Source organism: Carassius auratus, chromosome 37 (genome assembly GCF_003368295.1).
Source record: "Carassius auratus strain Wakin chromosome 37, ASM336829v1, whole genome shotgun sequence".
Taxonomy (NCBI): domain Eukaryota; kingdom Metazoa; phylum Chordata; class Actinopteri; order Cypriniformes; family Cyprinidae; genus Carassius; species Carassius auratus.
The window spans coordinates 12,003,445-12,029,481 of NC_039279.1; the positions used below are offsets into that span (position 1 = coordinate 12,003,445).

Consider the following 26,037-nt stretch of genomic DNA (forward strand, 5'->3'; position numbering starts at 1 on the left):
TAGATCCTGACAGGCTCTTTGGGCTTCCCCTGTCAAAAAAGGTGCCAATAAGGTGCCCATGTCTTCTTCAGGCCATTTCTCTCTGACGTCAGTTCTCTCGAATACCTCCAAATAAGCTTCAACATCATCATCTGGAGTCTGCTTAGTAAGGACCCTCCCTGGGTCTAAGGTGGCCCTGGTTTTGGATAGGACTTGACACATCGTGGTAACTGCCTCCCGGAGGGCACCGATCTCCTCCCTCTGTTTGGCATGGCTAATCATCAAGGCATTCATGGCAGCTTCCATTCTGTCCTTATCTGGGTATCCTTTTGTGGCCACTTAAGCGCTGACCTCTATGCCCGCATTCTCCACCATATGTGGGCTCCTAGGGTGAAATTAGGTTTTAGTTGCCACTAAACAAAACCACAAGAAAGGCAGATGGAGAGTTAACCAAACAGAGGCGTTTATTCAGCCAAGAAATACTGAGGGTCCAAAAAGAAATCTAAATGGAAACTTAAGTTCTTCCCAGTCTGGGGTATCTTCGTTGTTGGTGTTCACTATGTCCGTTCCACACAGGGCCACCTTAAAATGGGAGACAGAGCATAGAAAAGGCAGGTCAGTAAGCAACATGTGACAATTCACCCACTTTGCTCTTCAGCCAGTTGTCTTCGGTTACTCTTTCGCTTGTATAGACCATCCAGAGGCTTTAGCACCTTCTCCTTGGGCCACTCTCTCCAAACTGAGGCAGAGATCCTATCTTTATGATGACCTCCATTAGGAAATCATTGACTGCAGCTGTGGGTGGTTCCATGTCTGGAGGGTGAGCAGGTGGAAGTACTCATGATTGATGACTTTTCCTAGCCGGGGCCTGCTCAATAATATATATATACACATACATACATACATACACAAACACACACTCTCTCTCTCTCTCTCTCTCTCTCTCTCTCTCTCTCTCTCTCACCACACACACGTGTGTGTGTGTGTGTATATATATATATATATATATATATATATATATATATATATATATATATATATATATATATATATATATATATATATATATATATATGGGTCTAGTGATATCTTGTCAAGGGAACCAGTATCAACACAAAATGTTAACGTTTTGCCATCACCAAATTTCCGATTTAACCTCTGTTCTCTTTTACAGAGAAAGGTACAGAAAGGTTCCAATAATTCTCTGTTGTGCAGATGGATAATGCATTTGGCACAGGTGAAGAGACATACACTTTCCTAGACAGAACAGAGAGTGCTTTTGGAAAAACTGACTGGCTGGCTATATCACAGAGTAGAAATCCAGAAGTGTTATGACCGACCTGTTTGAGTAAGTGGAAGAAATCTACTTTCATGAGTGCAGAGCCCAGGCAGTATCTCTCTGCAGATCGGTGCATCTTCCAGTGCATTAACCTTCTGACAGCAAAGCTGTGAGAGCCGCTGTCTGGTGGACCTTTGTGAATCTGATGCTCTATGCCCTTTATATTACAGAGAATGCAGAGTGATGGACAAACACATTCCCTCTAAACCATCTAAATAAAATGTGAGTGCATGCTTGAATACATGGTTTATGAGAACAAAAATATGTGTAATTACATGGGTATTACAAGATAAACAAAACCAATTGGCTTTAAAAAATAAACATTAAAAAAATTCCAATTGTTTTCTTTGAGGGGTATGGTTAGGGTTAGAGGATATAAATAACAGGTCATACATTATAAACAACTAATATGCATATGGACAATCCCCATAAACCCTAAATACACACATATGTGTGTGTAAGAGAATGGGTTTTATGTCTCATCTTGAAATTATCTTTTCGAAGCATTTTCTCCTCATCAAAAGTAATGAAAGCCGAATCACTTGAAAAGTCAATGGATTTTAGCTGTGGAGAAATTCTATCCTTGGCAGATGAACCTTAGATGAAATCACAGAGAAAATATGAGGCAGTGCTGCCGCACCCACCACAGTGCAATGAGACCATTTTCAGGAGGGAGAAATAACTGAACTGTCTGTAACACATGCAATATAATAAACCCTGTATTGTTATGTCATCAGTTTTAATTACAAGCATGAAATCAAAAAATGACACACGCAATTACATCAATATTTATGAGTGTATTTTTCTTCAGAACAAAGTCACACAAATACATTAACTGTCATATGTTATATACATTTCTAATCTATAGAAATCACCTTAGGGACTTTACATTGAAAAATAGAATAGATTATTCTAAGCAGCATTTGATGTTTGTCAAACATACAACATACATTTCCATTTTTAAAGATAAAATATCTACAAGGGCTCCTTACAAAAATACATATTGATCATTGTAGCACAAGAACATTCAAGGGTTTATCTAAACACATATTATTCGGCTTCCAATTAAACACAATACTTTAAAGTCAACTTCTTTAATGTGAAAACAATAGCAAAATAATCTTTTCTATTTTTGAAGGACCTTGATTGTTGCTTAAGATTTCTATCAGAAGTCATTTTTCAGTGACATTTGTGAAGACGTTAAAAGAAATGCACAAATGTGTCACTGAGTACTGGAGGGGAAAATATAAAACTCTGAGAAATTAGGTAGTTTTGTTCCATGCACAGAAATTCAAGCCTTATTTTTGCCACATGGCCTCTGTTGTAAGTATAATAAGAAAAACTGTTTTTAGAATGTATCCCATGTGGTCAGATGATGTAGAGTGTCTTTGGTGTAATATGACTAGATTAACATACTTTAAAGAAACCTGTGCATGTGGTCAAGCAAATGCTTTAATTCTATTTTGCAAGAATAAACTATGAATACCTTCTTTTACTTGTCATTTCTTTCTTTGGACTACTTGATTCAGGATTTACTAACATAAAATTGTATTCTGACATAAAACAGGCAAGCATTACTCAATTCAATACAGCAGTCATGAACATTATACCCATTTACTATAATTTTTTTGGGGGAAAGCTAGAGAATTACAAATTGTGAGAAAGTTTTTAAATCATTGCCTGTCAACCATAAACCAAAATAATGACACGATGATCATAAAGCTCAATTATTTTCTCAATTAGGATGCCAGGGAAGTGATGACACTGTAAAACCTCTACTCAGTGTGTTTAGCCAAGTTAACTTCACCTTTATTTTTAAAAAATGAGGCACATGTGCAAAGACATCACCAAAACCATCAAAAGAAAAGGCATTTGTGTGAGCACAGAGGTATGGCCTATAATAAATAAAATCCCTTAAGTGGGCAAAATCAAAAACAGACCAACTTAAAACCCTTAAGGGATGTTGCAGGCTCTGAACAAGCCCAAAGCTTTAAACATCAGGATACTTAGAATATTAAATCACTATATACAAACATTCTGTCATCATTTACTCATCCGCATGTTTTTCAAAACCTGTATGGACCTTGTTCCTTCTGTGAAACACAAAAGGAAAAAATCTTTGAAAACACCTCTTTATAAATCTTTATAAAACAGCCATCCACAGAAGCTCTTCAAAAAATGATGTATGGGAAAAGGCACTGAGATTTTTATATCATGTGACATTTTTATTTTTTATTTTTCAAAGGGAGATACCATCATATGCAAATTGCTGAAGGCTCTTGTCACTTTGGTAAATAAACCACAACATGGGAAGATAAATAAATCACAAATTCCTGTGGCACATGGTAAGTGTCACAAGCTTCAGTGCACTAACTGTTCCCAATAAAGAGAGCTAAAGTAATCAAAAAGAAGAGATGGATAGAGTATTTCTTTAGAAATGGACAAGCCCATTCAGTTCACTGTCTGTTGATCGGCTGAAATTAGTGCAGGATATTTCAACCTAGCCAAAGTCAATGCGTGGTCGATATTCAAGTACCATTGGGTAGCCCTGGAAAAAACAGACATGTTGTAGATTAGTGTAAAATGTAAATTTTCCAGTACAGCATGCAAGTTTTAAATACGTAAATGACATGGTTTGTATCTACAGATTTTGCAGTTTTTGCAGTTTGTATCTACAGATTTTGCAGTTTTTGCAGGCTGTTAATGTGCTTTTCTATAGATTAAGGTCATTAGGTCTTTTAGTGTTTTTATTTTTTTTTATGTTTTACTTAATATGTCATTAAAAACAACAATTATCATCCAGTTTTTCAGAAACTAAGCATTTCCCAATTTTTTTTTGGAAAGTACTATTCAGAAATCATAGAAAGCGTCTCCCGGTTATGCATGTAGCCATGGTTCCCCAAGAGAATGAGACTCTGTGTTGCAACACTATGGAAATGCAATCAGCATGACCACGCACTGAATCATGTGTGTAATCAGACCAATGGATGAGCAAGACGTCACAGGCGGCTGACGTAGAGACGAGGAAGCTATAAAAACACGTGTGGTGAAAACGGTGTCAGCTTTGAGGAATGAAGCACGCGCTCGCAGGGATGCCGAAAGTATGGCACCGAGAAGCAGTGTCTCGTTCCCTCTGGGAACCATGGTTACGAAAAGCCTTCAGCTACTTCCGTACATTTGAAGCTGCACTTGAAAAACATGGCGGCAGGTAGCGGCAGAGTGGCAGGTACTGTCTTACCTCCCCTAAACCATATTGGGAGACCGCCAGGTTACCATAAAATACGACATGAAACTTGGGCTCTTCTGCGATATAAAAACTTTGTTAAAATCAATACATCCTTACGCCATGTTACCTTGCCGTTGCACCTGCTTTTTTTGATGAGCACACAAATGCGGTGGAGCTGGTGTTCTACCTCTGAACGTGCGCTTATGGACTCGCCTGGAAAACTCGCTGTCGGCCTGCCGGTGGATTCATGGAGCCAGTATATCCTATACTCAAGTGTTCTGGATGATGGTCTAGCGAGGCGTGTGCAAAGTGAGCTGCATGGGACACTCTACAACATTTGTGTCAACAAAGCGAGGCCCAGCCATCGTGCTTTGCGCATTTCTCCTTTTGTGCAGGGATGTCCACACGAATCCCAGACCGAGGTCTTTGGACATTTGCCAATCAGCTGATCCTGACATCTCTAGATCGGCGAAGTATGCTGCTTCTACTGGCGTGGGAATTCGAGGTAATCCTCCAATAAACTACATCAAGCCTTTTAGCAATGTTGGCCAAATGACGATAACATCGTTCCTGGACAGATCTCCAACACTCACCACACAAACTACATCGTACCTTAAACAGCAGCAGATGAAATTGTTCCAGACTGTAAATCATGCGAGTGTGTTGTGGGACGCAAAAACGAAGCCAAAAGGCATTTTTGGTGGACATCTGAATCAGTGTTGAGTACTCGAGACTCGGACTCGGTCTCGGTCTTGTCATGGACTCGTGTGCATTTTGACTCGGTATTGACTCGGACTCGAACATATTAGGAATCGGACTTATGCCCGAGTCCACTCGAGTCCCAATCAAAATATTTCATGATTATTACTGTATGTTAATGTTTAATTAAATTGATGTATGATTGATACATCCAATGACTGGTGATTTTCTTGTAACATGAGACGTTAGGCCAGCGACACACTGAATGCATGGCGCAAGCGTCTCAGCTGCGTGGCGTGTCTGTTTTTAATTCGGCTCCCATGTTAACAGGTTAGAGCTTGCAGACTGCCTGTGTGAGACGCGCGGAAAACCCGTGCATGCTAGAAATAGAACTGACGCCTATTTTCACGCGAACACGCGCGTGTTGGAAGCGTTTCCAGGCAAAATAAACTAGGAAAATATGTTTATATGTCACTTGTGTCATTATGTACACAAATATACATATTAATTAATGACATTTTGATATTTGAAAGTCTATAGGTTGGCATAAATTCAGATATAAATGTAATAAAAAAAAATAAAATAAATAATTATCGATTTTCAAATATTGCACCTGTCAAACATACTCTATTTTGCAAGAGCCTGGTTTTTCGGCGGCCTCTCTCTATGTCACCTATAGCAGAAGCAGCGCGCTAGCGCTGCGTCAGACACGCTTCTGGTGTGTAAAGACACAGAAAACGCGAAGCAGCCACCACGTTTCTGGCACGCAGCAGAGACGCCACGCAGCCAGTGTGTCACCGGCCTTAAGTTACCCTCCTGCCATCCGCCTGTAGTGATCCCGCTTTCCAGAAAGCCACATTGCTACATTATTTCTCTCAACTGTGTTATTTTTACAAAGTAGGACAAAATGGTCACAGAAAAAAAAAAAAATTGTTTAATTAAATTATATAATGAATACAGACACAGACTGACTGTCTCAACACTAAACATCTCCCCCCGAAAAAATGTCTGATAGAAGGCATTGAACTTATATGGCATTTCAACCAGCTTTCTTCCCCTTGCACATACACACTTTTGCATGAAATTTTCCTGGACAGTCAGTCGGCTCTTGTGTGTATGCCCTCCGTAACTAAAAAAAACTTCGACTAGTGTGTATTTTACCCTGCATTAAAACCCACCATCCAGTGAAATTAGCATTAGATTATCCGTTGCTGTTACAGAAAGTGATGAAATGGTAACTTTTGTCAGTCCCCGCTTCCTCTGCACCAATAGAGAGAGTTTTTAGTCTGGGTGGATTGATCATGAGACCACATCGTGCTTGGTCGGGTAGCAGGATGGTCTCCTCACTTATTTTTTTGAAAAGTAATTATGCCCATCTTTAATCTTCACAACATCTAAAGTGCACATAATCCAAGACATTTTCAGGATATTAGCAGTCATTAGTTAAGCTTCAGGGTTAAAAGTTATGTAAAAGCTGTTACAGTTGAACATTTACAGGTATAGTGGTACAGTAATGTTACTTGTACTAGAAGTGTTATGTGGAATTACAATATAGAGTCGTACAGTAATCTTATGTGTACTAGAAAGGTTATATGGATGTGTATAGTGGTACAACGATGTTATGTGAAAATGAGCACTTAATATTGACAAGTAACAATTCATAATTCTAATAAAATTACCTTTACACCACATACTATGTGGCCCTTTTACCCTTTATTGTTTCCATCATACATTTTACATACTCTTGAAGATTTCTTTAGGTCTTGTCTCAGACCCAATCTCTCTGGTCTCGGTCTTGACTCGGACTCGACCCTTTCTGGTCTCGGTCTTGACTCGGACTCGACCCTTTCTGGTCTCGGTCTTGACTCGGACTCGACCCTTTCTGGACTCGGTCTTGACTCGGACTCGACCATCTCTGGACTCGATCTGGACTCGGACTCGAATGAGCCGGTCTCGACTACAACACTGATCTGAATGTACGTAGTATTATCTCAAAAACCGATATCTATCCTTTCCTATCTACCCTGGTTTAACATAAATCTCTGGGAGTTAATGAAAAAACGGGATGCTTCTCTGAAAAAGTTTTTAAAATCAAAATTAAATACTGATCATCTAATTTTTAAAAGTTTACGGAATAAAGTCACACAACAACTTAGAAAGGCTAGAGCAAATTTTTTCCTCAATGTTATTAGTGAAGCAAAAGGAAACTCTAAAAAGTTATGGAAGAGCATTGACAAATTACTTGGAAGGGAAAAATCAGCAAATAAACATTTAAAACTCATGGTGGATGGCTCTATCCAGGATGATGATAAGATTATTGCGGAATGTTTTAATGATTATTTTATAAATTTGGTACGAGAAATGAGTCTAAGTTCACCAAAAATTCAACTCACACAAGCTTTAACCTGTAATGATTCTGCTTTTAAGTTTTCCCTAATCAACACAGAGAAAGTTGAAAATGTAATCTCACTTCTATCTAATAGTAAAGCTAAAAATATATATGGTTGTGATACAGCTTTTCTAAAACAACACAAGACATCTATTATGATACCTCTAGTGATGATTATAAATAAGTCATTTAACGAAAATATTTTTCCCAGTGTATTTAAGCCTGCCATTGTCACCCCTGTTCATAAATCTGGGGATACTCAAGTGGTCTCTAATTATCGACCCATCAGTATTCTCCCAGCTGCATCAAAGGTAATCGAAAAGGTTGTGGCAGAACAACTTAAAGCACATCTAGACTCTAAGTCCTTTTTCCATCCTATGCAGTTTGGTTTCAGAAAAAAACATTCCACTGAAACTGCATGTTGCTACTTCCTTGAGGAGATTAAAACTAGCTTAGATCAAGGAGCAGTGGTGGGAGCTGTCTTCTTAGATTTACTCAAAGCCTTTGATACAGTTAACCATGAGGTACTGATACACAAATTGGCCAAATACGACATTTCCACTAACGTCATCGTCAATCATACTTGATAAATCGAAAGCAATGTGTGCAAATAAATGGCACATTGTCTACGTCTCTTGTCTCTACTATGGGAGTACCACAGGGGTCAATTCTAGGGCCACTGTTGTTTTGCTTATATATTAATGACCTGCCTTCAGTCTGCAAGGGCATAAATATTGTTATGTACGCTGATGATACAGTATTATATACCCAGACGTAACAGACGTAGCCAAAAAATTATCAAGTGTCATGAGCAAGGTTAGCCACTGGTTACATGACTCATGTCTTACATTAAATGTGGAAAAAAACTGTAACTATGTTTTTTACAAACCGGTTCATACTTAAAACTTATCCGGAAATTTTAGTAAACGGCCAACTTATAAAACATGTAGATAAATTTTAATATTTGGGGGTAACTCTAGATTCCACACTTAGTTTTAAAGGTCATGTTAAGAACTTGTGTAACAAATTGAAATTTAATTTAGTAAATTTTAGATATATAAGAAACTCCCTCACCACTGAAGCATCCAGTACTTATTTAAATGCAATGATCATCCCCCACTTTTTGTACTGCATTACATCCTGGTCTCAGGCACGTAAAACAGTCATACAACCTTTAGAATCTTTGTATAAAAACTGTCTCAAGATCCATGATAAAAAAACACGTTATTATCATCACTGTCAAATACTCATCAAATATGATATACTTAGCTTTGATAATCTAATAAACTCAAACTTGACTTGACTTTGCTACATAAAATCATATATAGTGCTACTGCTCCCCCTCTGAAAAAGTTTGTGACACTCTGCTCCGAAAAAACAGTGCGAACAACTAGAAGTGTCACAAGGGGGGAGTGTAGCATCCCACAATGTAAAACACAATTTAGGAGCTCCTCCTTCTCATGTGTGGCCATGAGGCAGTGGAATACTCTTCCCACGGGACATATATTGTGCACAGATTCTCACACTTTCTCATGACGGACAAAGAGTTGGTTGCTAAGTAAGCAAGTTTGCACTCATCTTTGAGATAGTATACCTGTGTGTGTGTGTGTGTTTGTGTGGGGGGGGGGGTTGTGTTTAAGTGTGTTCTGTTATTTACAAACATGTTTGTCTGTAATCTCAATGGACATAATTTTATCCATAATTCTGTGAAATTTAAAATTGTTATTTTTTTAATTTGTCATACCTGCCCAGGGACTACAGGTGGAAATTAGCAATTGTTGTTATAACCCGGCCCAAGACATATTCTCTTGTTTAACAAGTTTAATGTTTATTTGTGCATTGTCCCTGTTTCAAATAAAATAATTTCCATTCCATGGGTAACCTGGAGACATTCCTCTTCAGGAACTTGAGCTGTGTCAAAATGCTATGGGAATGAGTATTTCCAAGCTGCCAGACTTACAAATCCCTGCCTAGTGTGGAAGAGCACAACTATGATGAGAGAACAGAAGAGCCAGGAGTGGCTTGCATATCTAGGCCATAGAACCTGATGAACATAAGGGTCATGGACCAACCCACAGCGTTGCAGATGTCCTGCATAGAAATACCTGCCAGAAAGACCTTGGAGGCCTCCACACTTCTTGTTGAGTAAGCCTTTACCCCCAGTGAGAGGATTAGAGGACTTAGAGCAATGTGAATAGCATCCACTATCCACCAACTATGGGTCTGCTTAGTAGCAGGAAGACGTCTCTTAGGGGGACCATAGCTAACCAGAAATTTGATCCCCAACTCTCTTAAGAGAAGAAATCACCAGAAGGAGGGTAGTCTTTATAGTGAGATGGCGGTCAGAGGTTCGATGGGAGGCCTACAGATAGCTTCTAACACCACAGCCAGGTCCCATGGGGACATAATGCTATAAACACAGCCAGCATCTCCAGGCAGTTGATGTGCCATGTGAAATGGTGACCACTCCACAGACCACGGGCCGAGCAGCCAATCATGACCACTCCACAACCAGTGAGGGATGCATGCATCACTAGCATTATGTGGTGACAAGGAGCTCCCAGCACCAGGCCCTGAGAAAATAACCAATGTTTCCTCCACGTGTCTAAGGCATGTAGGCATCACTGCATGACTTTGAGCCTGCAGAGCATGTTTCCCCTCTGGGAGAACCCTTTGGTCTTGAGCCACCACTGTAGGGGTCTCATCTACAGCAGGCCAAATGGTATCACATTGGACGCAGCTGCCATCAGACACAGCAGTCTCTGAAACTGCTTGACAGTGAGTGACTGGCCTTTTCTCACTCTAATTACTGCAGTGAGGATCGACTTGATCTAAACACGGGACAGACGTGTCTGTATCGTGGTCAAATACCACACTACGCCCAAATAAGTGGTCCTCTGTAATGTCACATTTTTCTAGGCGTTTAGTCTAAACATTAGCTCTTTCACATGAGCGAGAATGACATCTCGATGGCAAACCTATGGTCTATATAATTTAGTATATAGCCAGAGCAGCATCAACATACTTTGTAAAAGTGCAGGGTGAGAGCACAAGTGCTCACCCTCATGCAGCTCTTTAAGCAGGTCAGCTTGTTACACCTGTAACACGACCATTGTATGCAGACACACACCAGCCTGACCTACAGAGTACCCCTTGCCCACCAGAGTGTGTTTGATCAACCTGGGGCATCACCCTGTAACTGCGGCCACTCAACCTCACCACATTGCCATAATAATCAGAAGCGGGGATGAAGAGGTGGACCAAGAATGGTCTCATCCACGACCTCGACACCTCAATGTGGAAGTCAGGGGTAAAAGGCAGGCTCTGGTGTGGAGGTGGTCGACTAGTCTGCAGAAAGCGCTCATCTGATTTGCAATTCTGCAGTTCAGCCTGCTTCTCGGTGGGCCACTCAATGTTTAACTTGGCCAAAGCACCAGTAACCACCTCCAACAGCCAATCATACTAGTGTGATGCCCTCCACGTCAACCTCCCCGGAGGAAGAAATGCGGAGCGTCGAGCCCGCTCCTCGGGGGGAAGTAACCGTAGTGCTGGCTTCTGATCCCAGAGAGGGGCACTGGATCTGGCAGGTGAGGAAGAAGATAGGGATATATCCGTCTCCCTTCCCTCCACCAGATCCAGATGTGAACCCCACGAGTAAAGCCGCCATTCCACCTTTGGCGGAAGCAGGACCAGCACAGCAGGGAACGCAGGTGAAGGCTCCCTCCATTAAGAGAGCATTCCAGGAGATGCAGGAGAAGCAGCTCGCAATGCAAAGCTGACTATGTATGCTCTGCTCTCAAGCAGACAATGCACAGACTGTGTGTATCCCCACCCGAAATGTAATGCGGGCAGGCAGGAACACACAGCCTATAACGCTGCCTTCTCTCACTCAAATGCCTCATGATTTGAAGAAGCTTTAGACATACTGGAGCTTATTTTCAGAATGAAAAACAACAATAAATAAGACTGATAACAGTATTATGAGTGACACACAAACAGAGCACTTGCTAAATAACAGAAAGCTGATGCTGGTTTCACCGCACATGCAGTTTTTGTATGCTTCCTGGTCTCTACGTCACCTGCCTGTGACCTCTTGCCCATCCATTAGTCTGATTACACACGTGATTATGGGAATGCCTTCAGCGTGACCACGCTCTTAGTGTTTCGACGCAGCTCAAGTTCCTGGAGGGCAAACTGTATTTAACCTTTTTTACAAAGAAATTAACTACTCATCCTACAAATCATTGCAAATCATGTGCCTGAATCAAAATCTCTAAAATGTCAAAAATTTCTACATAAGTTAAAAGACGTTACGAGAAGGAGAAGTCAGCTCTTTCAAGGTAGTTCATGCTTTTACAGTAACCTAATTTCTAAAGCATGTGTACGCACAAATTTGATCTCAGAGTGTGTGTACACTTAAAGCCACGGGAACGTTCATATTTATAAACACAGTCTTTGTGTGGAAAAGTTCTTAGTGCCATGTCAGGTTCTGAGCAGGTGTAAGCAGGAGTAAGTGGAGTACTGCAGGTATTTGGAAATATAAACAGCAGCTATGATAATAACAATAATAATAATTTTCCTGACAGATATCAGACACTGGTTAATTGATTAACTGTTAACAGACAAGATTAGAATGTTAAAATAAATAAAAAAAATTAGATTAGTATGCATTAATTATGTGATAAATAATTAGTTATTCATAAGTGATGAATAATGATAAAACAATTATAAATAATTAATCAATAATAATTACTAGGGATGTCAACTGATAATTATATTATATTATATTATATTATATTATATTATTTTTTTGTTTAAAATGAAAATGTTTATTATTAAATGTAATCTTTGGGGCAATGGAAATTTTAAAACTATTGAAGATATTATGTGGTTTAAAAAAAAAACATGGTGAAATCTTTAGGTATGAGGACAGAGTACAGACCCCCCAGTGGGGTTTCTGTAACGCTCTTCACCACTACAGTGATTCCATACTCCATGACAGCCTCGTGTGAATGTAACAATCATAATGATAGAATAAACTGCATGCCAAACTGAGAAGGGCAGTGTGGGACCTCATTGCTTTAAATTGTAAATACGATAAAAAACTAAGACACACAACTTAGAACCTGCTTTGAGTAACAGGGTCTACTGCATTGCTCATTCCAGTGAAAAAGATGAGAGGATTTACATTTCACACATGAGAAGAGAGGAGAGGAGGAGATACTGGCATTCTAATGGCTTACATTTTCTCCCCGAAGCCTCCAGCGGGTCATGTAGATGAATTCCATGGTGTGGTCTTTACCCATGATCTCACCATTGCATAGAACATCTAGCTGCAGAAAAAGTTAGTGACTGTGAAAAGCAATTCCGTTGTATGGTGGACCAAAACAGCCAAGCAAAGAAGCAAACAAACAAAAGATAAACAGCAGAAACATGATCAACTTGAGAATATAGATACTAATTGCTAAAACACATGTAATGAAGTAAAGACACGTTTGAGTCCCAGAAGAGCATATTTCATTTGAACTGTTCCTGTATGTAAAGGTCTTGGGTTTGATTACTAGGGAACACGCATACTAATAGAAATAAGTATTTGCACTGTAAGCTTTGCATAAACGTTTCTGCAAAATGCATAATGAAAGACATGTGAAATATAAACAAAATGGATAGGCAATATGTAATATCCACCAAATCATGGCACCTTTTTTTGCTTCCAAGAAAAATGGTCAACTACGTAGACTAAAGATATTCAGGTCTTACCTCATAAGAACTGGGAAGCTTTAACTTCAGACTTAAAAACTTCTTGATTGTTCCAACAGTCACTCTTGTTGAGCAGCGAATAAATTTTTTCATTAAGCCCTGGAAAACAAGGCAAAATGACAAATTCCAAAATGCGACCCCATCAAAATATTAGAATGATTTCTGAATGATAATGTGACACTGAAGACTAAAGTAATTGTTGATGAAAACTCAGCTTTGCCATCACAAAAATAAATGACACTTTATAATACATCAAAACAGTTTTTACTGTAATAATATTTCATAGTATTACTAGAATTATTAGCAAACAAGGAGATAATGGCAATGTGGGAATGGATGGAAAAGATTGAGCTTTGGACCGACATCGATTGATACCACGCTTTAGAAAAAGAATAAGGATCTGTTTCAACTTTAATCTTAAAATGTCAATCACAAGGATCATGAGTGGAAAATCTGATCCTGGATCACCTTTCCTTTAGAAGGGATGAGGTGGCAAGACCAACACAGAAAGAAGATAAAAGAAGCAGAAGACATGGAGTGGCACACATGAAGTATGTTAGTATGATAAGAGGAGAAGAGATCATTAAAGTTGGCTAACCTTAACAATGTTCTCCCCCATCTGCCCATTGTTACGCAGGCAGTCTAGACAGATGGCTATCTGCGGGTCACTCCTGTGGTAGTCTCCATCACCTTTAACATCATCCTCTTCATCCACTCGGGCCTTCTTACGTAAAGGGCCATCCTCTGGAAAAAGATAAAACAGAGGTGCTCATGTTAAAGGACTTTATCAAAAGGTCTGAAATGCTGTTTCATCTGCCTTTCACACAGATTTCTTAAATTTTAGAATTTATTGAACTAAATTGAATAAACATTACTACAAACTGAAAAATGACACTATTGTCTCCTGAAGAGCTGCTTAACAGCTGAAATTCAATTTATAACATAATTGATACATTTTTCAACATTAAGTGTTAATTTGTTGTTTAATGTGTTACTAAAGTGAAACTGCTTTGACACAATCTATATTATATAAAGCACTATATATATAAATGTGACTTGACTTTTATTTATTTTTAGAAAGAAAGAAAGAAAGAAAGAAATATGTACCACATTATGTGCTCCTCTGACAAGCTGAACATTTCAGACTAATAGATATGCTAATGAAAAATAGCATCTGCATCTTTTCTCAGGCTTTCTTTTGTATGAAATAGATAATATTCAAAAACATGCTCTTGGGAAAATCACAAATGTGGTAATTATCTCATCATTAAGAACTGCTTTCAGCTGCAAACACTTTCAAGTTGCCTTGGAGACTCCAAGTATTATGAAAGCCATTCATTTTGGTTCATACATTGTGCACAAGAGCTGTAGATTCTGAAGATTGTTGTACACAAACAAAAAACTTATAGATTCCAACAAATCACACAAAACATATTTTAACTAAATGGGGCATCCAGTAGTACATCTCCCAGCTGGCCAAAACAAATAGGGCCATGTAATTTTACTGCTGATATGAAATAGAAAAACAAATGAACAGCATTTCTTGTGTGTCTTCATCATCATTCAATATGGTCATAAGGCAGAAATTTGGGGGGTGGGGTGGATGGGGGCACTAAATTATTTGACTAAATAGTTGTCTGTATGTTACAATTATTGATAAAGCACAATTATTTCCATTTTTTATAGTGAAAAAATGGTGTTTGTCTTAAAACACCACATACAGTATATCTTAATTTGGTCATATGAGTCAAGCTCAACTCTTTCAGTTAAAAAATTTCAGCTCTTATCTTTACAGTTGTAACTGTACAAAATAGTTGTATGGAGTGGCTTTATTAGTTCTCTCTGGAGTCAAGGGGACAGAGTGACGCGAGATGACACACATCTTACTACCCACCACCTCTAAGTCAAGGTCACTGAAACAGAGTGTGGTAGATTCATATAAGCTATGAAGACATTACTTGATAAGCAACAAAAGTGATACCAAGAGTCTGATGAAAGGAAATTAAATGCTGATACAGCAAAGTAACCTGGCCAATAGGAGTCACAGCCAAGAAAGCCTAATGTGTTGGATTAAAAGGATAGTTCAGGAAAAAATGAAACTTCTGTCATTATTTACTGACCCTTATGCTATTCCAAACCCAAATCACTTTCTCTCTTCTGTAAACCACAAAAGAAGATGTTATGTCAAATTTCCCTGCTGCTTTTTTCCATATAAAGAAAATTAATAGTGACCAGGAGCTGTCAAGCACCAAAAAGAAAAACAGGGAGCATAAACGTATCATAACACTAGTGTTCATATAACTTGTGTGCTCTCTTTCTTGCCTTTTGTAATTTTCAGAGCTTGTCATTTTCATGGTATCATTCACTTTCTTATGGAAAACAGTCAACATTCTGCTAAAATTCAGGTTTGAAACGATAACAGAGTGAGTGCATTTCATTTTCAGGCCAACTATTCCTTTAAAATGGTGAACTTGTTAACATTGTTATCAGGTGAGTGCAGTTGTAGATCATTTCATTGTTTGAGTCATTTACCATCTAGACTTTCTTTCGATTTGTTTCTTCTCCAGAATTCAACCTCTTGCTGTTGTTCCTCTGGAAGAAAAAAAAAAGTTAATTAAATGCCAGTTAATTTGTATATGACGCAAGAGTTACTTCAAATGGCAAAATACATACTTTCTCTAAGACCAGGCACAAGTTTGAAAATGACTTCTTCTAGAGTGTTGTCCAGCCTTTGGAGAAAACAAATACAAAGAAATGTGAGGATCCAGAACAAGATGACAGCCATTCTAATGTCGCGGTCACATCTATTAGCAGGTTCAGGCTAATTCTGCTCTAAGCTCTTATAATCATGTTATCATTCTATCTGGTGTCGGGATGGAGATGCATCACTGGTGTGGAGAGGCAATCCTGTCTCACAGCTGACACTCTGGCTCCAGAAAACAGTCCAGCTGCTGCTTGGAATGCCTCCCAACCAGGATCAAATTCACTGCAACTCAGTGAGGCAAAAACAAGTCAACTGTGGACAACAAAAAATCTCTCAGATCTATTATGGGAAAACTATTAGACTGTGTTCCAAATTTATTTAAAATCAAATAGATTAATCTCATTAATCCTTATCATGGCTTCCTGTATATTTTGTGCTCTACAATGCTACACTAAATCTGATCGCAGACCACTTCATGCAGGTTTGCTGTAGAGTATTTAACTTAGTAGTGGGATATTATGGATAACTGTGGTTTACCTTAACATCTCCAAGGGATTTGTTTCATGAACCTGGATACCACATCTTGGGCAATCATTGCTGTCCTCAAAATGCTGGACGATGCAGCTTTTACAAACTATCAAAAAAAGAAAAAAAAAGAAGAAGAAATTATACTTAAATAAAAGTAAAAATCTGTGAAACAGCTGTGGCTGCCAGAACTTCACTGTAAAAAACAGTAGCAACCTTTTCTTAAGATGACTATGATTTAATCATCCTATAAGTTATAAAATGTCTTGTTCTTTACTTTTTTTTTTTTTACTAAACTGTAATTTTAACATTGTTTTACAGTATTTGAAATATCTTATATTTTTACACATTTGCACTGTGCATAGCAAGGGAACTTCCTGATTATCAGTTACATTTTACTGTAACATTTGTACGGTTTCTTTCTGTTAAAATGTAAAAAAAAAAAAAAAATGTTTTCATTTCACAGATGATATTCCCTACATCTGCCAGAATGACCACAGGCTAAAATTAAAATTAGGGGTGCATGATATATATCGGCCGATGATTAATGCATATCTTGTAAGTAAATCCGGTTATCCAATCAGCATTAAAACTATCTGGTGTGTGATTTCACACAGAGCAGCTTATACTACACAGAGCCGTTGTTAACTGACAAGCTGCATAAATCCAAGCTGATAATAAACTGGCTTTACTGACGAGATGTGCACTGATCATCGGCCGATATATATCGTGCATCCCTAATTAAAACCAAGTTTTACAAACTGGCGTTTAGATAAAAGTTTTGGTAAAACACCTATTATTTTCCACCAGCAAAACCATTGCAACAATCCTTACCCTATTGCTCTGTGAATACACATACAAAGCTGTCAACACACACAAATTATATCAAACTGATTTACTGATTTAGTGAGTGGGGGGAAAGCCACTGCTCAAAAATATTACATACACATACACATACATACACACTGACAATAATACAAGACACAATCAGGTCATCACTGTGTGGAATAATCAGCTGCTGGTTACATAAATTGCAAACTAACTCTATCTTTGTGAAAATAGCTTAATGTTGAGGATAATATCTGTTGTCATGGTGACTGCTCTAAAGAAGACAGTGACAATGTGTTGGTCATGTGTCGTAAAGGTGAGGGAGTTTTCACATCTGGTGTGCCGTACCAATATAATGCAAAAAGGAATGTAGGTCACATTCACCTGACAATAAAATGACAAATAATTAACACTAAATCCTGTTGTTCACATACTCTCTGTGGAAATACATATGTGCCTAATTAAGCATTATGAAATTACATTCATTAACAACAGCAGAAGTGGGATTTATCAGCTAAAATACATGCAACAAACACTGGTCTTAATCTTGTATCAGTGAAACAGTCAAGTGACAGGTAGGTATGCACTAAAATACAATCAAAATACAAATAAAATACAAGTTGTTTGGACACATTGATTCATAAAACATTAAACATTTAACAATTACAGATAAGGAAAGTTATTTCTTTATTCTGCTACCCTAACTCTCAATTGATAATTACATTTTATTTATTTTTTAATTGCTGTCCATGACACTATCAAAACAGATCATTTTTTGGTCAGAGCCCACGAAAACCACTCCTAAATCATCCTAAAAGTTTTCACAAAATTTTCATAGACACTGTAGATACTTACAGGTGTGCAGGCACTCTGTCACGGTGGTGGGCTTGATCAAGTACCCTTTACAGATATAACAGGTGATGAAATGGTTGAAGTCCCTCACCAGGTGTTTCCTATGTGATGTCATTGTCAAGTTACCAAAGGAGGGATGAAGGAAAAACAGATGGTGAAAGGATAAAGTGGAATGCAGTTTCAACCACTCTGTGGCTCAACTGCAGTATGCTGCTGAAGGGCCCCTGGCCTTCTCTTCCTTCAAGACATCATGGGCAATTGAACATGTCTCTAAGACAGACCTGTGGATGTGGATATAACAATTAGTATTGTCAAATGATTAATTGTGATTAATATAATCCAAAATAAAAGTTTTTGTTTACATGATAAATGTGTGTGCAATTTGTATATTTATTATGTATATGTAAAAACAAAAATATACATATATATTTAATATTTATATTCATATATATTTTTATGCATATATATATATATATATATATATATATATATATATATATATATATATATATATATATATATATATAAACAAAAAAATCTTAAATATATACATGCATGTGTGTATATTTATATATACAATTGGATGTGATTAATCGCAATTAATCATTTGACAGTATAACAATTATTCTTTAACTATAGCAGAATTCTGAAATCACTGGATGCTTTATAATTTTTTTTTTTTTTTTTTAACTTTTATTGCTTTGTGAACATTATATCTTTGCGTGTAACATTAGCCAATAATCTTTGTTTGTTAAAGGTACATTCAGTAAGGCTGTGTCTGAAATCATACTCTCTGAGTAGGGACTTCTTTTGAATTTCTTATTTAGTCACCGTTAAAAATCAGTGGTTCTCAATTCCAGTCCTGGCTGACACAAGGTCTATTCCAAACACTTTTACACACTTGAAGGGCACTTCTGGAAAGGGACACCATTTGAAGGAGTCCTACAAATGAAAGTGAACACCTCAACCCTCCATGAAAAGCCCTTTCACTAGTCTGATGGTCACACTGAAGAAAGTTATTTTATAATTTATTGTGATATGACCCAAGGTGGCAATAAATCAATTTTGAAGCTAGATATGGTGGGAGAGTTCGAGGTAATGTATAAAAAGAATAATTCAAGTTGTTTTGTTGTAATATTACACACATTTTTGTCATGCATTTCACATTAAGTTTAAAAAAGTTTTATAAGTAAGAAATGTGTTTAAAAATAGTTATAAAATGTATTTATTTGTGACATATTAACAGCAACAATAAGACAACATTCCAGGTAAAGATAATGAGGAAATTACATTGTCTTTCAGTGCTCCTTTTGTAAAGAGCATTCAAAATGGCTCCAGTAGGACACACAAGTACCCTGCTCCCTCCAAAGTAGGCTCCCTCCAGAGTAAGTAGGGCATAGGAACAATTGCTTCCAATTGGAATTTGCACATACTCAATCCAGTTAATGGATTTTTTTTCTCTCTAATGAGCTGATGATCTGAATCAGGTATGTTAGACAGACAAGCAAAAAGTGCAGAGTAGTGGGTCACCAGGACCAGATTGGAGAGCCACTGTTCTATATAGTATGATTATTCACCATGTTGTCATTATCATAGTCATGTGACCTTCAGCCATAGTCAAGGGCACTCTGGATGAGAACAATCATGGCCACCATATTGAAGGGTCATTCTAATTTGAAGGACTCAAAACTGGCCGCTTCAAAAGGCCCTTCAGAATTAAGGATTTGATCCCAAGATATTTTTTGTGCAGGTTTGCTTGTGCACCACAAAATACAAAATACACTGTACTAGCTGTTGTTTATGCTCATTCTTATTCATGCCAAAAGAAAAAGTGGTTTTGGATTTTATATTGACACCTACTGGCCTACTTAAGTATGTTTATAAAAGCATAGGGAAGCTGTTTTCTTTTTAGGCCTGTTTTTCAGTATTTTTCTGTGTATTTTTCTACTGCTACTACTACTACTCATGACAGATTCATATAATGGTCATTACAGAATTCAGTTTTAGATTTTCCTATAGTTTTGGTGATTTGTGCTAGTACATGGAAGGTGGCTACATGTTTTCCTTGATCTGCGGTATAAACTATTTGTTTGGACTTCATGCTCATTGTGTTTAGCTTGGTAGATCGTACATATACTGATCCTGTCTCTGGGCCAGGGGTTCTCAACTCTGGCTGTAGACATCCACTTTCCTTGTAGAGTCCTCCAACCCTGATCAGACACACTTGAACAAGTTAATCAAGGTCTACCTTCGACATTAGTAGAGATACAGGCAGGCGAGTTTGATCAAGGCTGGAGCTAAACTCTGCATGTAAGTGGATCTCGAGAGCCGGGGCTGGGAATTCCTGCACTTCCATTGCATTCAATAAAGTAATATGTTGTGTTTGTTGTCATATTGTCTGGCTGTTTTTCTTAGATGTTTTTGTTTGTTTTGTATAAAACACTTGCTGAAAGTGAATATTACTATAAGCCAAATTTATCGAGTTCATCTTTAATGTTTAAGAAACTTGAAATTACGTTTGATTGAGCGGTCTACAGGTGCATCATGACACATGCGCGTTAAGCCCCGCCCACGATCTTCAAAACGAAACCACTGGGTTAAAGTGCAGAGGCGCTTCGAAATGACATTTATAACTCATTCAGTAAATGCATAATCACTTTTGTCCTTACAAAAAATCATTCATAAAGTGTGGGACTCGTAATATTTGGTAGGCATCAGCCTACACAGAATTCGGGCCTGTTAACATAGCAATTTGTCGTATTTTCTATTAGTTTTTATAACCTTATGTTGCGATCAGACGTAAGTGTTGACAAACAGAGCCAATGCGGGTTTGTCATATAAAATCTATAAAACAAATGTCTTGGTTCTCATTAGCTACTTCGCTTATCGTGACATCAAGACGATATAATTGTTGTTGTTTTTTGTCAAAACTATTCGGCCATCGTCTGTGTCATTCTATGCGTCATCTTCCTGTAAAACCCTGCGCAGCGTTTACCTCGATAACAAATAACGAGCGATCACTCGTTTTAACTTGCTGCCATTTGTACAAGTGTCACTTTCCGTAAACGAGAGGCGAGTGTTTTATCGCTCACCCCTGCGCACTAAATAATCAGTATACCCTGACATCTAGTATGCTACAGAGACACAGACATGCTGACGAACTTGATATGACACGAGACCGCATTCCCATCCCACTCGAAACTTTACGATGAAGGGAGAGCGTAAAAACTACACACAGCTGCAGTCAGACAGTAACGACCATCTCTTACCTTGTACACATCATGGGTCCATGTTGATGATGCGTTTTGATTTTTATAAACAGACTTGAACGAATTTGGGATGTTGAAAGTGATGGTTGTAATAGCGGCTCAGAATACGGAACTGCTTTCATTTGAGATGATATGGGGAAGGGGGCGGAGGACTTTCCAGTTCTTGTTTACGCATTGCTGTTTTATTCATTCCATGGCAGATTGTCTCTGATTGGACACAAACTAGGGCGCAGCCTTCAATTACCAACTAGTCCAGTAACAGTTTAAAACCAGTTTATCAATGAAGACGTGTGGCAGCCCTGTTTATTAATATATTCAGGACAGTTAAAATGTGACTTGCCGTTCATGTCCGACAGGTTTGCATTAATAAGGAGTGGCATGACTGAGTGATAATATTTTGGCATTAACCTCCTCAGCTTCAAATATATCGATAAATAAACTTATATAGTAACATCTTCCCACGAATGACTAATCAGTATGTAGGTGTTATGTACAAAAACCTAGAACTACTGTACATAACATAGCCTATACCAAACCAAAATAATTATAATTATCCAGCATACTGTAGCCTACATGTTTGGGATAAGTAGGTAATGTTTTAAATAGGTGTTTTAAGATTTTAAATACACAATATTAATACTGATAAAAAATAAAATATGAAAATTTCAGTGGCCAAACTCTGTGTTTCTTTTTTATTGTTACCACTGAGCTGATAAATAATTGTACCGAGTTTGGTGAAGATATCTCATTCCGTTCATAGGCGTTTCTCCACCCATTTTGAAAAATTTGGCATCCTGTTGCAATGGTGATTTGAAATATCAATTGATAATTAATTGGTAATTAATTGATATTCAGTCTCCAGAGGATATTTGTACACTGGCTTGGTTTCGATATGGGGCGGAAAAACTAGGACTAATTTGCAAAAGTAGGTTTTGAACAAAATCCAAAATGGCTGGAAAAATCGACACTGGAAATTAATAGCTATTTGATTTGTTTTGAGCCAAGGATTCCAATGATATAATGCTGCATTCACCCCATGTCATAATTACTGTGATTTCGAAGTGACAACACATGATCAGTTTTATATAATAGTATTATATAAAAATATTAATAAAAATCCTGACAATTACAATTGAATAAAATTGGGTAAGATGCCCCCCTGGGGCAACTTTTTTTCCCTTGGCCATACAGTAGATTAGATTTCACAAAATCTCATCAAAGCACTTTTAATGAATGGATATCCTATTTTTTATTTTATTGTTTCATCTGAATATCAACATTTGTGACATTTAGTTAAGTCAGTTTTGAGATTAAATTATCTAATTTTGTTGTCTCTGGAAAATGGTGATATATAACATTGTATTATGTTGAATACCAAAATTATTTGGTGTCTGTTAATTAGGAATCTGTGGACACGTCATTTTTTTTTAGATTTGTGAAGTAATTTTATTTTTTTATTTATTTTTTTCATTTATTCATTTTTTTTTTTTTTTAAGTGAAGAGATACAATTAGACCTGTGAGGTAAGATTAGCCCTTTTGGCCCTAGTGTGTTGTTACAAGTATCATTATTTTAAAATTTAACCCTCAAGCATCCTTAAAAGCAGCCCTTAATTTGTCCTTCATGGACAAATGTGAGCATGAAGGGCTCAGGTATAATCCCAATATATATATATATATATATATATATATATATATATATATATATATATATATATATATATATATATATATATATATATTCATGAATGTCATATCTTAGATAAAATAAAAACTATACATTTATGTATATTTGTATTATTTTTGGAGTTAATTTCATTTATTTACCTTTAAAATGTCATATTTTATGCAACATGAATGAACAATACTTCCACAGCATTTATTCATCTTAGCTAATGTTAATTTCAAAATTTACTAATGCATTACTAAAATGTCATTGTATACATTAATTAACTGAACCTTACTGTAAAGTGTTAACCTCATTATTGTACTCTAGGAGCAAAAGTAGTCAGCTCCTATGGATCTTTACCACCTATTAACTTTTAGTATATCAAATTGTCATGCACTTTCCTGCTTACTAAGTCCTTCTCTATATGATTTAGCAGCTTCCACACAGTTTTAACGTTTAACGTCATTTAACGTCAGTTATAACGTCTTCAGTAGTACATTAACCATGCAATCCGTGCTGTTGTTTACATCCAAGTATCTCCAATATGGTCGCACTGACCAAACCGTGACGTAGGTGCAGAAACTCTATAGGCGTTCCAAACCAAGTGCTCAAAACTGGCCACTTCAAAGGGCTCTTCAGAATGAATGGACACTTCAGGCCTTCAGACTCTGTTTGGCGTCACAGAGTTCAACTTCACCCATATGTATAGTATTTTTCTATACTACTTCAATATTTATAGGAGTTAGATTTGGTACATTATTATTATGGCCAAAACAACATTGTACTTCAACAAAAATACTTAACAGCTACCTTTATTTGAGTGAATTTACTTGCATTGTTGCTGCTGCAGTTTATGTACCTCCGGACGCTAATTCTAACGTGGCTATGAAAGAAATTTGTGCTGCTATTAGCAAATTACAAACCCTGCACCCGGATGGAGTATTGTTGCTGGGGACTTCAATCACTGCACTTTAAGTTCTGTTCTCCCTAAATTTCATCAAAATGTCTCCTGCACTACAAGGGGACGTAAAACATTGGACCACGTTTATACTAATATGACTAATGCCTACAAAGTCACACCCCTCCCCCATTCAGTCTGACCACCTCTCGTTGTTCCTGCTCCCCAAGTACACATCAAATGTGTGAAACCCACAATAAGACTGGAAGGTTCTGACTCCACTCTTCAAAATCAATTCCAGCACACAGACTGGTGTAAGTTTGATGCCCAGGCCACAAACTCTCAGATCAACATTGACAATTACACCAACTCTGTCCTGGAGCACATCAACAGATGTGTGAGCAGAGTGACCACACACACACACAAAAATTTCCACAATCAGAAGCCCTGGATGAACAGAGAGGTTCGCCTACTGCTCAAAGCAAGAGATGCAGCCTTCAGGTCTGGAGACCGGGAGGCTTACAGCTCAGCCAGAGCCAACCTGAGGAAGGGTATCTGCCAGGCCAAACTCAAACATAAACAGAGGATTGAAGAACACTTGGCAATATGTGGCAAGGCATACAATCTATCACAGATTACAAACCACCTAACTCTGTGCCCCCCTCTAAATCACTTTTATGCTCGTTTTGACCAAAATAATAAGGAGATCTCCCTCAAAGCTGAGCATCAACCCAGTGAACTGCCTCTCACAATCTCCGCATCAGATGTTTACTCCACTCTGTGTAAAGTGAATGGACGGAAAGCAGCTGTCCCTGACAGACAATGGCGGCTCCAGACAATTTTGATTGGGGGGGCAATGGGGGGTCCTGCTCATTTCAAGGGGGGTCTCATGAAAACCAACAAAAAATACAGTGGACACGGCTAATAATGGCATATTACTACTACTAAACAACAAAGCATATTAACTACTTTGTTTTTAATTAATTAATCAATTGCAATTTGCAAACAATATGCTTAAACTTTAAAAGGTTGGTGCTTTAAGTGGTTTGCGTCACCAATACGCATTAATCCACAAATGACTTAAGTGGTTAACTTTTTTAACGTGGCTGACTCCCTCTGAACAGGGCCGTGCACAGACCTTTGAAGGGGCAGGTGCTCAAAGTACAGTATAAAAGGGGCACATGTAACAAGGCTTTAAATGGCGTTATTCAAAATATCAATACAGCAATATGTTGTGATGCATTCCTTGCTGATTCACATATAGATATGTGTGATTATGTATTGATACAGCAGCAAATGCTTTGATGCAGTTTTGAAAAAGAAATAACAGAGAAGACAGTTCGATCAAATAAAACCAGTTGAAAAAAAATGGTTCAACGGTTCTTTTGCGCTCGGCGATGGCCCTTCATTCAGAATCAATCATAAAAAGAACCAGTTCGGTTCAGACGAGCTGTGAGTCAGTCTGCTTCACGCTGAATCACACATTTGCAGTATCATCAGCTCCTTGTTTCTCGAATAGGATGCGTCCGACAGAAATGGTTCTCTTTCAGTGTACGAATAAATGTCGAAATAATTATTATTTATTATTGTTCTGCGTAGTTTGAAGATTTTTTTTTTTTATATTATATCCCGGATATATATATATATATATATATATATATATATTAATCAGGAAGAGGGTGGGGGGTCAAATGGGGGTTCCGGGCGTTTTTTGACAGGGTCTTGAGGCCCCCTGGGACCCCCCTTGGCGCCGCCGGTGCTGACGGAATACCTGGTCGTGTGCTTAAAGCCTGTGCGGAGCAGCTGTCTGAGGTCTTCACAGACATTTTCAATCTGTCCCTGGCCCAAACAACTGTCCCCACTATCTTCAAAACCTCCACCATCTTACCTGTACCGAAGCAC

The 26,037-nt window shown here is 37.8% G+C and overlaps 1 protein-coding gene across 1 annotated transcript; it reads right to left on the reverse strand.

Annotated features, from left to right (window-relative positions):
* Positions 1 to 2,095: 2,095 nt before the first annotated feature.
* Positions 2,096 to 21,735, reverse strand: pcgf5b (polycomb group ring finger 5b). The gene is made up of 9 exons (XM_026222791.1): positions 21,571 to 21,735; positions 18,305 to 18,582; positions 16,634 to 16,730; positions 16,066 to 16,121; positions 15,925 to 15,984; positions 13,991 to 14,136; positions 13,393 to 13,491; positions 12,876 to 12,965; positions 2,096 to 3,866 (listed from the first exon to the last, which is right to left on the reverse strand). Exons 2-9 carry the CDS (start codon positions 18,414 to 18,416, stop codon positions 3,819 to 3,821), a joined length of 708 nt encoding a protein of 235 aa, XP_026078576.1. The 5' UTR covers positions 18,417 to 18,582; positions 21,571 to 21,735; the 3' UTR covers positions 2,096 to 3,818.
* Positions 21,736 to 26,037: the final 4,302 nt, after the last annotated feature.